This window comes from Sorex fumeus, unplaced genomic scaffold (genome assembly GCF_029834395.1).
Source record: "Sorex fumeus unplaced genomic scaffold, SorFum_2.1 ptg000008l, whole genome shotgun sequence".
NCBI classification, from domain to species: domain Eukaryota; kingdom Metazoa; phylum Chordata; class Mammalia; order Eulipotyphla; family Soricidae; genus Sorex; species Sorex fumeus.
The window spans coordinates 30718395-30732554 of record NW_026606065.1 but is presented as its reverse complement, the minus strand read 5'-3'; the positions used below and the strand labels follow the sequence as shown (position 1 = coordinate 30732554).

At 55.5% G+C, this 14160-nt stretch overlaps 2 protein-coding genes across 4 annotated transcripts in view; one reads left to right on the top strand and one right to left on the bottom strand.

The window, feature by feature from the left end:
• Positions 1 to 14160, bottom strand: part of STK24 (serine/threonine kinase 24) — a 314684-nt gene that overhangs the window by 225064 nt on the left and 75460 nt on the right. The gene's annotated exons all lie outside the window — the stretch shown is intronic.
• Positions 1 to 14160, top strand: part of FARP1 (FERM, ARH/RhoGEF and pleckstrin domain protein 1) — a 253166-nt gene that overhangs the window by 210210 nt on the left and 28796 nt on the right. For all 3 annotated transcript variants that reach the window (XM_056108853.1, XM_056108862.1, XM_056108844.1), the window contains exons 12-13: positions 391 to 466; positions 1376 to 1595. In XM_056108853.1, coding sequence (XP_055964828.1) covers positions 391 to 466; positions 1376 to 1595 — 296 coding nt within the window. The remainder of the gene's footprint in view (positions 1 to 390; positions 467 to 1375; positions 1596 to 14160) is intronic.

Sequence of the window (14160 nt, the reverse complement as noted above, 5' to 3'; positions counted from 1 at the left end):
TGGGGGTGCAGGGGAGGAACCAAACCAGGCCTGGAGACGCCCCTGGCACAACCCTGGGGGCTGCAGAGTAAGTTACAGGTCATCCACAACTGCAGGCGGCTTTCTGCTGCTGATGCAAATGGGACCACCCCAACCTGCATCTTTTTTCGGTTTGGTTTTGGGGAGTCCATACCTGGTTAGTCCTGGTTCTGGACTAACTTTGCAGAAGAAAAGTTAGGGATCACTCCCAGCAGTGCTCAGGGGACCATATGGGAAGCTGGGGATCCAACCGGGTCAGCAATGTGCAAGGCAAACCGTTACTTCAGCCCCATAATAGAAAATTTGTAACAATAGTGATAAATAAGCAAGAAGCTCCGGGGCTGACTGACTGCCTCCTGTGCTGTCTCCCAGGAAACACAGTAAGATCCAGTCCATCCGCAGCCTGGCTCCGCAGCCCATAGAAGCCAACTCCGAAGTGCCGAAACAAGTCAGTGAGGGTGTGGGGGTGAGGTGCTTAGTTACAGGGGTGCAGGGTGGGGTGCAGAGTTACAGGGGTGTGGGGTGGAGTGCAGAGTTACAGGGGTGCGGGAGGTAGGGTGCAGAGTTACAGAGGTGTGGGGGGTGGGTGCAGAATTACAGGGGTGCTCGGCTGGGGTGTAGAGTTATAGGGATGCAGGGTAAGGTTCAGAGTTAAGGAGTGCAGAGGGTGGGGTTCAGAGTTACAGGGGTGCGGGGGTGGGTGCAGAGTTACAGGGGTGCGGAGGATAGGGTGCAGAGTTACAGGGGTACTGGGCTGGGGTGTAGAGTTACAGGGGTGCAGGAGGCAGGGTTCAGAGTTACAGGGGTGTGGGGGTGAGTGCAAAGTTACAGGGGTGCTGGGGGTGAGGTTCAGAGTTACAGGGGTGCAGGGGATGGGGTGCAGAGTTACAAGGGTGTGGGGGTGGGTGCAGAGTTACAGGGATGCAGGGTGGGGTGCAGAGTTACAGGAGTGCGGGGGGTTGGGGTCACACGCCATAGCCCCCCACGCCTGCCTGGGTCCCCCACACTGCCCCGCACCCCCTACACACACACACAGCCGCAGCAGCACTGCCCATGTCCAAATCTCCTGGCTGAGGTGGGGGTTTGGGGGTTCTGGATGTGCGCCCCTCCCCCAACCTCTCTCCTTGGAGAAGCGTGGGGAATGGGGGTGGGGGTGGTCAGGCAGAGACAGAGCCTCCCTCGGGAACCCCCCCCCCACGTGGCTCTAAAGTCACAGTGCTCCCTGGGCAGTGCTCTGCCCTGCTGCAGAGACTCTTCCTGCCGTGTCTCTCGAAGCTCGGGAGGCCCCTCTGTTAGATTCAGCCCCCTCTGTGCACCATCCAGCTGACGGGTCCTCTCTCCCCACCCCCCCACACAGGCCCCGGCGCCCAGCGGCAGCCCGAGCCCCCGCGGCGACAGCGAGTGCCCGCAGAAGCCAAGCGGCCCGCCCGGGAAGGAGCTGCTGGTGCCCCCAGCCGAGCGCGGCTCCCCCCGCAGCCCCGCCGCCCTGGACAGGAGCCCGGGGGCCGCTCCAAAGGCCGAGGGGGGCAGCCGGGCAGAGGAGGAGGCCGTGCAGGACCGGACCCCGCCGAGCACAGGTCCAGCCCCCGCGGCCGCCGCAGGCAGCACCTGCTCTATCCCTTTCATTGATGGCAGTGACGTGGAGAGTGAGGGGCTCCGGGGACGCGCGTCCCCGCTCCCCGGGCCTGGCGAGGGGGACGCGAGCAGTGGCGTGTACCTGCTGTCCCGGGAGGAGTCCAGGCGGCGGGGGGCCGGGCCCCCCTCGGCCGGGTCCTCCCGGCCTCCCTCCGGAGAGTTCCTGGATGACGATTCCGACCTGACCTTTGAGATAAGCGGCAGCCCCGGGCTCCCAAGGCACAGCTCGCTCCTGGATGAGATGTTCCGGGGCGCGGGCAGCCCTGGGGCGCTGGCCACCCCCTCATCTCCCCGCAGCGGGAGCTCCAGCCCCCACCTGAGCTGGGACCAGGCCGGCTCGCAGGGCTACGGGTCGGAGAACGGGCCGGACCTGCGGGGGCCGGTCGGGGTGGGGGAGCCGGGGTCACTGGAGGACGGCTGCTCTCCAGCCCTGCCCAGGCCTTACTTACGGACCCTCCCCAGCCGCTACAACAAGTCCGAGACGGACCCGCTCATCCTCAGCCTGGTGGCCTCGGCGTCCGAGGCCCTGGAGGGTGGGGAGGGCTGGGGGCAGGCAGCCCCCAGTGGCCTGGCCGCTCCTGAAGGCAGGGTTCTGGCCAATGGCACCCCGCGTGCGGCCCCCACCACGAAGGGCCTCTCCGGGCCGGGCATCCGGGGTACCGGTGGCAAAGGGGACCAGCTGGCACCCCTGCAGGTGACCGAAGGTTCCACCAGCAGCGGGACCGAGTCCAGCGACTCAGATGCTGAGACGGCCAAGCCTGGCCTGAGCCAGGCCCTGGTGATCGGGAACCCCGTGGTGCTGAGTTCCCCTGCAGTGCCAAGGAGGCAGAGGGGGCAGGAGCGAGAGGAGGAGGAGGAGGAGGAAGAGGAGGAGTGAGGGGAGGGGAGGGGGGCCGGAAGTTGAGGCTTCCCAGTTGACCGCCTGGAGTGTGGGGTCCCGGGTTTCTGAGTTGGTGTGAGTGGACGGTCGCTTTCGTTTCTAATCTGCGTTTGTTAGAGCGCGTTTCCGAGCCGGTGTCTGTTTGGGCGAGAGGGTATGAGTGATTTCTAGAATCTTTGCCCCAGAACCTCCCCCTCCTCCCGTCCCCAGAGTTGCACGTGGGGCTGGCTTTTCGGTGGAAGGTGGAGGGAAACCAGAGCCTGCCAGACCAGAGGGAGGCGTGGGAAAAATCAAGTCTGTTAGGGCTTCTTCGGCGTCCGGGCCTGGGGGTAAATGGGGAGGGGGCGTGGCCAGGTGCTGTGTCTGTGCCCTTGGGGGTGCAGCCGCCCTTCCCCCCGGTGGGCTGTTGCCAAAGAAGCCTTGAGTCCCACGCATCCCTGACGGCCCCCCAGCAACAGAGGACAGCTGGTGAAGTTCCTGGGGCTGGCGGGAACTTGGAGGGTTTCTGTCCACACTTGCCTTGCATTGGGGATAGAAAACTCCCCCGGGCTAGATGAGCTGCCATCCACGGCGCCGCTGGCCGGCTTTGGATCGAAGTTGGTGTAGCAAATTGCTGCTTGAGGAGCCAGTACTGAGGCCCTGGCATTCTCTGGGCGATGGGCAGACAGCTCGAGCGTTGACGCAGGAGCATTAAGTCAGGGGCACGCACGCGGAAACTCCCTAAGAGGTTGGGTTGCCTTCTTATGTCTTATCCGCCTGGGCTAACGCTTCTCTCCAGAGGAAACGCCTCCTTGTAAGCGTGCCTGGATTTTCCGCCTCTGCTTGGCCTGTTAGGGTCCCCTGGGACATTTTCAGTCTTTAGTGACGCCCCAGGGGTCCTCACCCTTGAAATTTGGAACTCCCTGGGGTGGAGTGCTAAGAAGGCTCTGAGGGGTTCACTTCTCAACCCGATGCCTTCGCCTTCTCTAGGATCTAGTGGAATTTGTGGAATGTGTTGGCTATATTGGAAGCTTCTGGCAGAGATTCGGGAAGGGAAAACAGTGCAAATGAAATGTTTTGCTTAATGATGAATGTTTGGTACTTTTTAGTCTTTGAGCCTTTTTGTAAAAATAATACTAATAAGTTGTAGGGTGAAATGTTTTGATCCGAAGTCATTGCACAGTGAGGGGAAAGAGTCCCAAAGAGTGAGCTTTGATGGGTGGCCTTACGGGGTCATTCAACTCTTTGTGACTTTCTCCCAGAGAAGTGTCTGAAGAATCCTTGTAGAATTTGGCAGCTAGAAATAACACAGAGAAGCATGAAATGGACTTCCAGCCTCCCACATGCCTCTCTGGCCACACCGACATTTAGAAGTTAACTTGAAAGCTTCTGAAAACTTCAACAATTTGGGGGGTACAAATTTTCGGGGCCTTTGGTTTTTTTTTTTTTCATTTGATTCAATGCATGATGGCAGGGGGGTGGTGTCAGACTTGAGTACTGGATTGTTTGAAAGTTGTTCATTGAAGTCGTCTATTTTTGTCTTGCTTTATAGATTTATACCTTTTAAAGCGTCGCAGAATTTTTTAAATATAGAAGGAACCTTTGAGATCACCGAGGGTGAACTTTGATTTTAAGAACAAGAAACCTTGTTCTGGTGAAATTCAGAGACTTCATGTTGTCCTACAGTTCTTGCACGAAGAAGCGAAGCCTAGAATGTTCGCTGTCTAGACTTGGCTTTTTGTTCATGTGATGTCTTAATGCAATAGGACCTTTTTGATTTCGTATTTTAGTTTTTGAGACTCTTGTATGGACAAATCATGTCAGTCATGTGGAGACCAGGAATCCTGTAGATTTTTTTGTAGACCTTCAGTCCCTAAACAGTAGGAAAAATAACATTTTTTTTAAAAAAGTAGCTATTGTGGGATTTTTGCAGTTCTTACATGTTTTTGCATATTCTCTTTCGTTCTTCAGATCTCGACATGCTCTATAAAAATGGAGTCCAGTCCCGTGGTTGATTTGTGAAGGTGACTTGTTCCTTTGTGTGTTCTTTTTTGATCTCGAATTGTACAGCCACCCAGTAATGAACTAGGCACTTACCCAGCATCCCGTGTGAATTGTGAGGCATAGCCCACCTCCAGAGCAGGACAGAACTTGGCCATTTGTTCGTACTTTCTCCTCATTGAGTGATCTTTGGGCTGACGTGTTTCCAGAAGCGGCTCATTCACGGGGAGGTGAGACAAGCCTTCCCCCACTTCGGGTTAGTCCTAGATTTTCTCTTGCCTTGGGTTGTGAGCCAGCCAAGTTGTGAACCAGCCGTTTATGGCTCCAGGCCAGTTTCAGTCCTGTTGGAGCTGACGATGGTGCTTAAAAGAGAGAGAAATGGGGATTGGGGTATAACTGCTTCAGAAGCCACACAGCCTGAAATGCTGGGAACAGGCACGAGTAACTTTAGCAGAGATTGCCCTGTGCTCATGAAAGCCCCGGGCATTTGTGGATGGGGGAAGAGGGGGGAGGGGGGACCAGCTCCTAGATGCTGGGGGGGTCTCCCTGCAATGAGCTTCTGGAAAACCAGCCCTTCCTCTCTCCCACTCCCATCCACACAGCCTTTTTGGAGACTCTGGACCCCATGAGGGCTCATATACAGTTGAACCGAGCGTGCGGGAGGTAAAGGATTAAAAACTGGGGGTTCTTCCACACTTGCAGACACTTTCCCAAGACCCACGTGACCATTTTTCTAAGGCTTCGATCAACTGGGAATCCCGCTCTTAGCAACCAGTCTCTCCAGATCCTTGGGAGAAGACAAACCCGGTCGAGAGACTGAAATCTGTGCGTTTGGGCGGGCCAGGCTGGCCCTTCTGCCTTGGATAGCTTTTGTTAGAATATCTTTTGCAAACCATGTCCGTGGGAGGCCCCATTTGGGTTGATTTTTGTCACTGCCTTTTGTGGAGCCAGAGACAAATGCAAGGAATTCTTTGAGCATGAAGAAATGCCTTTAATGAGTTCCAGACCTCAGAAGGAACCGCTCCAGCCCCTTGGAGGCGGCCGTGTGCCTCTGACAATATTTTATTAGACAGGAATTTAATTAAAGGAAGTCTGTGGGCCTGATTCTTCCCTCCATATGTGCTTCCTGCTGGGGAATTTCTCTGATCCCTCTCAGCCTCCCGTTACTGTTTCACTCTCAGAACTTCTTGGAGAGTCGAAGCAATCTCAGAAGCTGTTCAGCCAAGCCAAGGCTTCCCTACAAAACAAAAAAAGAAAAGACTCAGCTGGCAGAGCGGAAGTAGAGCTTCTCAACATTTCCCTCTCTTGGAACTTTTTTTAAAAAATCTAGTCTGACTTCAGGACATCCGGAAACTTGACTTGGCATCCAGGCCCCTTTTGTGTGATCCGGGAGATGCTAAAAGAAGAATCAGCTTGTGGGCTTGAGCGATAGTACAACGGGTAAGGCGCTTGCCTTGCATGCGGCCGACCCGGGTTCATGCCCAGCATATCCTGTATGGTCTCCTGAGCACCACCAGGAGTAATTCCTGAGTGCAGAGCCACGAGTAACTCTCCGGGGGTAGTCAAAAAATAATAATTATTATAATCAGCTGATGAGGCCAGAAACATCACACGGGATACAGCTTTTGCTTTGCACACAGCCAGGCTCAGTTCAATCCCTGAAACTGCATAATACCCCTGTTAGGAGGGGTGGGAGTGATTCCCTGAGCACCAAGCCAGGAGTAAGCCCTGAGCACTGCTCATAAAGCCCCCAAACCTAAAAATCATCCATTTCTGGGGCTGGAGTGATAGTACAGCAGGTAGGGCATTTGCCTTGCACACGGCCAACCCAGGTTTGATTCCCAGCATCCCATATGGTCCCCCGAGCACTACCAGGAGTAATTCCTGAGTGCAGAGCCAGGACTAACCCCTGTGCATCACCGGGTGTGACCCAAAAAAAAGAAAAAAAGTTATCCACTTTCACTTGATGTGTCATTACCACTGGCGAATGGCTAACCAGCCCATCCTTTCCTGGTGTTTATCAGTGCTCAGACGTTTTAAAACAGCCAGTCCCACTGACAGTGTGATTCTGGATCTCGGTGCAGAGAGGGTTTGGTCCAAGCAGAGCCATCCATGGCATGTCCGGCGGCCTGCCTTTGAGGGACACTGGGGCCGTGCCCGCGAGGGCTCCTTTGGCTCCATCTGCCCTTGTCTGTCTGCCCTGTTTGGGGATCCAGTCCTTTGCAGTCGAAGTTCCTTCCTTTAACAAGTCACAAGTTCAGACGCTCTGCCTGGAAGTCAGTCTTGTTTCCCAGAAGTCAGCTGTTGGGCTGGAAAGTTCAGCACCCTGCAAAGGGTCTCCTTAACAGTCCTTACCGGGGAGCAAGTCAAAGTCTTTGAACCTGAAGGGAAACATCTCGGCAAGATCCACTGGCCTCGAGCACTGCTGGTGGACTGCGCCCCCCCCACATACCCCAAAGAACAAAAGAACCCAGGGCAGGTTAGCCATCTGCCGAGTTTGGGTAGCCAGCCTGGTCACTGCAGCCCCTTAGGACAGCGCGGACGAGTTACCTAGGAAGGAGCTTCTCTGAGCAGTGAGTGTAGATTCAGGGAAGCGCCACAGTGCTCTGTTCTGGTGCATCCAGCTCCAGCTGTTTCTCTTCAGTGAAGTGAAAGTTAATAGAGAGAAATGCTGTGAGTCTCCGAGGATGGCTCTGTTAAAATTAAAGCCACACCTTCCGACAGACTAGCGTGACGCTTCATGTATTGTTTCAGCTCTTTGCTCTTGCCTTGCTGTTTAAGAAGCAAGAGTGAAACGCCAAAACAGTTGGGGGGGGGGGGGGTGCGGGAAGGCGGGGGAAGAAAAAGGAGGAAAATCTTCAGCTCCGTGATGGGTTGGCCTGGCCGTGTCGGCTGCTAGGGTGGGAAACGGCTGTGTTGCTTGGATGGAAACGGAAAGGGGCCCCTTCTTGTGTCTGCAAGGTTCTTGGAGATTCCCGAGTACTGCCTCCTGAACAGAAGTTGCAGGGGGAGGTTTGCGTGTCCTGCAGAGGTGGTCTGGGTGGAGTTTTGTGTCTTGCTCCGTTCACAGGTGGGGGGCTCCGGAAACCAAGCTCAGCCTCTGGTCGGTGGATGCTCTTTCTTCTGCAGTGAGAGCAGCTCAGCCCCCTGGGCAGAAGCTGGTGGGGAGTGGAAAATCTCCTGTGGCAGGCTTTTGCCGCGGAATACTTTGGTGAGGTCAGGACCGGATCTGTGTGGACTGATGTAGACCTCGCAGCTTAGCTGGGAAGCAGCGTTCTGGAGCCTTCTCAGAGACTGGAGTTAGATCAGACCCGTCCGGGGTTCGGGGGGTGGAGGTGGGAGGGACTTATTTGGGTCTTTGGGTTCTAGAAGCCTGCTGTGTCTGGGGGGCAGGGGGGATGCTCTCTTTCTGATGCTGGGGAGGATGAGAGCTGAACTGTCCCCCCGTCCATCCATTTATTTGTCCATCCATTTGTCCAAGCAGCTGTGCGGTTGTTGGAACTGCCCGCGGAGTCTGTGACGGGAGATGGGTGGGCTCACACTGGGCGCAGGCGCGGCATTGCAGAAAGTTGCACACTGGTGGGAAATCAGAGCCAAAGGCAGCGTGGAACAAGGGCACCAGGGAGGGAGGGAGGGAGAGAGAGAGTGGGTGTGCACGCGCACGCATGCACGCTTCCGCTTTCGAGACAAGTCTCAGCCTGTAAAGAGTAGAAGGATCGTGCTGGGCCCTTTGGTGGCCTCGGGGAGGGTCCTCTCGAAACTCAGCTGGAAACTGCTCTGTCCTGCGGGCCTTCGCTTTCCTGTCTGAGGCAGCGAGCACGTCCAGCCCTCTGCTGGAGCTTGGCTTTGAGAACGCCGGAAGATGAGGCTCCCTTTGTGGAGAAGCACTGCTCACTGGGCACCCCCGGGAGCCCTCCCCCATCCTGGCTGCCGCCCCCGGCCCCCCTTGCACCCCCTTTCTGCTGGGAACGTCGCCCACGCCCTCACTAACTCACCTCACCAGCTTGGCCTGAACCATTAACTCTGCTGTTCTTCATTCTCTGTGTATATTTACTCCTCTTGATTTTTTTTTTAAATCATTCAATGTGTCTAATATACTGAATTAATTTTCAAATAGAAAAAAAAAGAAAAAGGCTGGGGACTTCATTCTCATTTTTGTCATTTGTTTAATAAATTTGAGAAAACCCTTTTCTGTTGTTCCATTATCTGCTCTGCTGGGCCGGGGTGGCCGGTTTCTCTCGCCCTCTGAGCACGCAGTACCTCCCACTCCCGCACGGGGGCGCCGCTGCCTCACGCCCTATTCATTCATGTATTTACTCAGATTCATCTTTAACGCTGCTGAGTACCACTTTGTACCTGGAGCGGCTGCTTCCTCTGGCGCACAGTGATCCTGCTCCTTGTCACTAGGGGGGGGGGGGGGGGGCGGGAGACTGCCTGGAGGCGGGGGCTTCTCTATCGTGGGAGGCAGGGGTGCGGGGGAGAGGGGCCAGGAAGTGAGCAGGATCCCTGTCACGGGAAGAAGGGCGGCTCTCGGGAGCAGAGAGCATCAGGGGCAGGAGCTTGGATGGGGAACCCCAAATCCTCACCAAAGGGCGGTTTTCGGACTTGGGGGGTGGGGGCCCACCTGTCCCCCTGAGGTTTAGGGGAGCTGGCACGGCCCGTGTCTGTGATCAGAGAACACGGCTCTGCCTACCTTTTGTTGGGGAGTATGGGGAAGACCTCCCCCAGGTCCGTTCCTGTGGGCTGCTCGTGGCTGGCCGTTCTGGGTATGCTAGTGGCCCCCAAATGCAAGCTTCCCACCCCCGATGCCTTCTGCTCCCCTCTTCTCTCTGTGACCCAAGGACACATTATCAGTGGGTTTAGACCACCGGGAGATCCCTGGCTTCTTCACGACCATGAGCTTGGGGAGAAAGGCCAAGCATTTGCATGGAATTAATCCCACTGGTTAATCTTAAACCAGCTTTCACTCGTCCTAACAGGTACCCTGCTATAAAACAAATTTAAAAAAAAAAAAAACACTGTCCGTTTTAACTGTTCTTTCCCCCTCTGATGGCCGAAGCTTTGTCCTGAGCGCAAGATGGGCTTTTGCCCATGGGCGCAGAGCACGCTGTTTGCCACCACCCCCCCCCACCCCCCACCCCCGTTCCAACAAAGGCGCACGCTCCTTCACCTTCCTCTCATGAGTCAGAGTGCTGTTGGTCATCCTCTGTCCATCCGTGGCCTTCCTCCTTCCATTTCTCTGCAAGCTGCCTCGCTGTCGAGTCTCTGAATGGCTCCGTGATGATTGGCCGTGGGGACGTTTGGTTGCTTGGAACGCTTTTCCCAAAGGAACTCGGTCTCAGGAGCAGCATGTCCCCCTCTCAGCCACCCACTCTCCCAGAAGAGGACAACATCGCCATTCTTGGTAATCCCATCACCTTTATGGGGGGGGGGGCGGGGGGTGGGTCCAGAAACTTGCGATTTGTATGAGACACGGTCGCCTTCCCGCCCCCCCTCCCCCCACTCCCACCCCCGTCCTGCACCCATTCATTCCGTTGGGGAGGGACCCGCTTAGGATTCCAATACGCCGACTCCTGACCCGTCCTCAAGTGAGACATCCTCCATCCTCCGTCCCGTACTCACCGCACTGCTCTGTTTCCATGACTGACTTTCAAAGCCATCTCCGGAGAGAGTTTGCCGCGTTCACTTTCAGAGGGAGATGATGGATGTATAAAGAGCCTTTTTCCCCCCCCAAAACATATGAAAACCTTCCTCTGTGATAGATTTCCTGTGTGTGCCTTTGGAGTGGATTCCGGTACATAGAGAGAAAACCTCTTCTGTTTTAGAGCCAGATGACAGGAGACCAGTCGTGACCGTGAGTGGTGGCAGTTAAACATTTGCCAAAGGACTCGTTTGACCGGGGTGGGTGGGGGTGGGTGGGGGCATGGGGAGAGTGAAGAACTGGCATGCACACGTCTTAGAAAGACTTGAGAAAGTGATCCGTTCATATAGATTCTCGTTGTCAAGTATTTCACAGGCCAGCTGGGCCGAGCTACGGTTTAAGTGGGCAGCTTTCTTACACCCTTAACCGGAAATATGATGCCCAGTGAAAAGTGGGGGGTGGGGGCGGAGTGATAGTACAGCAGGGAGAGCGTTTGCCTTGCACACGGCTAACCTGGGTTCAATCCCCAGCATCTCCTATGATCCCCCAATCACTGCCAGGAGTGATTCCTGAGTGCAGAGCCAGGAGTAACGTCTGAGCATCACAGGGTGTGACCCAAAAAGAAAAAATAAATGGAGGTGTGAGGGGCCAAAATTGTGGTACAGTGGAGTGGGGCACTTACAGATGGCAGACTCTCTAAATCAATTCCCAGCACCCATTATGGTACCCTGAGCCCACCACCAGAAGTGATCCCTGAGCACAGAGCCAGGAGTAAGCCCTGAGTATGCTTCTGGGAATGGTCCCTTCCCCCCCCCAAAAAAAAATTGATGATGATCCATCAATGGGTCAGTATAGAACGCAGGACAGATAGAACTAAGTATTGGAAATACTGGTTTTTATTACTCAAAAACTAGATTTAGTTAGGAAGTTCTCTTCCCGTGAGCGCCGGTGTGTGTTTGTTTTTAAGACTTTTGTCTTAGGGAGTAGTAAGTCCTGAGCACCGCCCATTGTGGGCAAAAAGGGGAAGCAAACTTTTGTCCTACTCTGCCCACTTAATCCCAGATCTCGTGGAGTCAGAGGGGTCTGAGTTTGCCAAGTTGGTCATAAACGCAGGGGGTCGGGGGTCGGGGGTGGGCGCACCTGGTGATGCTCAGGGCTCACTCCTGGTTCTGCAATCAGGAATTAAGCCTGGCAGGCTCAGGAGATCCTACGGGATGCCAGGGATCGAACCCAGGTCAGCTGCACACAAGGCAAGCGTGCTACCTGCTGTGTAATCCTCGGGGTCCTGGTCAAAAACTATTAGAGTCCCTCTGAAGGGGATCGGGCCCAGACGTATTTCTGTCTGGATGGTTCTGTGTGTGTAGCGTCCCCAGAGTGGCCCAGAGGGCAGAATGATGACCGTCCTCTTAAGTCTGCCAGGACAGAGAAGCTCTGCCGTTTCTGGGCTGGGTGATGAATCAGAATCCATCAACAGGGCCGCGCGCCTTTGAACCTCCATCATTGTTTGTGCCACAAGAATGAGTTCATTGAAAAGCATTTGAAAACGCCTCCCTGGACACTAGTTCAAAGCATTTCCAGGGCAGCGGGTGAATCCAATCCAGCCGCCGCCAGGTGGGGCTGAAGAGCCAGGAGGGTTTTGGGGCGGGTGCGGAAGGAAGCCCCCAAAATCATCTGGAGAAGGGGAAGAGTTTGTGAGTTATTAACCAGACCTGTGACTGACTTGTGCCTTTGAAATAACTGTGGAGAACGAAGGGTTAGATCTAGCAGTGACAGACGTCATCTTTGGAGGAAGCAGAATTTTCAGACCTGCAGCTCGGAACTGTCACCACTTGAGGGCTGAGGCTGCTTTCACCTATTGTGACCGTAATATCCAGTTTTTCCCTTTCATTTTCGTTTTTTTTTTCTTTTGGTTTTGGAGTCAATCTACCAGTGCCCAGGGCTTACTCCAAGCTCTGCATTCAGGGGTCATTCCTAGTGGTGCTCTGGCGAGCCTGTGGGGTGCTGGGGATCGAACCTGGGTCTGCCGCCTGCAAGGCAAGCACCTTGCTCTCGGTACTCTCTCCCAGCCCGATATCCAGGGTTTGTTTGTTTGTTTGTTTGTTTTTTACAGAAGACCCTCCTCCCCATACTATTTGCCTTTTAAAGCCCCTTGCTATAGAAAGTGCTTGTGTGTCCTAAAAATAGGGGGAAAAAATTAAAACATTTTACACACACACACACACACACACACACACGTGTGCATCTCCTGGGCTGGAGACATAATGCATGCTTTGTATGCTGGAGGCCTGGGTTTTTTCACCAACACTGCATGGGCCCCTGAGCACCTCCAGGTGTGACCCAAAAAATGGGCAGGAGGACACACACAAACACACACACACACACACACACACACACACCCCTCCCACCTTTAGTGGCCTGCCACGTTAGTGGCTTGTCCACCACAGTGTCGTCTGTCCCCAGGGCTGTGTCCAGCCTGTGCCATCGGAAGAGGCAGCTGTTTTGGGGGGATATGGGCTGCTCCTGTGAAAACTGGTTCTGTACAGTTCTCACTGCTGTCAGCTTTAGACCCTGGCGGCTTCCTTACTCCCAGCTCCTGCCGCCTGCCCCGGGGGCTCTCCTGGAACCTTCCCTCAAGACAGCTTGCCTCATGCGCCCTGCTCGGAATCCAGACTTCTCGGGCAGCTGCCCGCCACTGGACTCTGCCCAGAGTGTATTTGCTTGCACACCGCTCTCTGTTCTGCCATGGCTTCTCCCAGGACCCAGTCATTTCCTTGGGGAGAGACAGCAGGCCCTGGGCTCTTCCCACAGTGCTCTGCGGTGGCCTTGCAGACCGTGGCGAACCCATGCCTCTCCCAGGCTGCTTGAGCGTGACCCATCCCCGTTGCCCTGTGGTTCCCCCTCTCCAGAGGCCACCTCCGCAAGACAGGAGAATGGCGCCCCAACCTCACCATCCCCAACTGTCTGCATCACACACACACACACACGCACACACACGCACAGGCACGCACACACACTCAAACACACGTGCATGCACGCACAGCACACACATGAGACGGGCACACTCTTAGGCATCTCACACACACGCACACACACGTATACACATGCAAACACATGCATGCTCGCACACACAAACACATGGAGAGTTGACGGGCACACACTTAGGCATCACACATACACAAGCATGCACACACAAATACATGGAGAGCCAACGGGCACGCTCTTCAGTATCTCACACACGCACACACACGCAAGCACACGGAGAGCCGGCGGGCACGCTCTCTGACTCCTTGGGAACCATCCCTCCCGGGATTGGCTCTTATTTCCAAATCGTGTCCCCACACGTCCCGATGACGAGTTGAGCCCTGTTGGCACTAGACTCCTGGGGTCTGTGCCGCGGTAAAGCCCACCCCACAATCCCGGGCAGGGCTGAGAATCACAGGCCACAGCGTCCAGCCCGGATGGGCGGCCACGCGGTTCCCTGAGCCCTGTTTCTCCCTAGCTCTGTGACGGGGCTGGACTTCACTGGGTGCTGTCCCCCACCCCCTGCCTTTTTTTTTTTTTTTGGCTTGCTTGTTTGTCCTGCGGGCTCTGCAATCAGGAATTATTCCTGGCCATGCTCCGGGGGCCCTGTGGGATGCTGGGAATCGAACCTTGATCAGCCGCGTGCAAGGCAAATGCCCTCCCCGCTGTCCCATCTCCCCACACCCCCCTCTCCCCCATCTAACTGCTTTTCATTCCTCGCTCCAACTCTTTGAATGACAAGGCGAGACTTTGTCTGTGCCCCTTGCTGCAAACCCCCAGCCCCGCCTGCTGTTGGTGGCAGCCCCCACGCCTCTGCCCGCGAGTGGCCGGAAGGTAAGCGCTTTGCTCCTGCCAGACTGCAGTGGACACAACCCAGGGATTCCAGCCGCTGCCCACCAGCGCCCGGCCATGGCCTCCTTGCTGGCCCCAGGCTCCTCTCTTCCAGTTCCTATTTGTAACGACGCTGATTTTTCTTTCTTGTGTG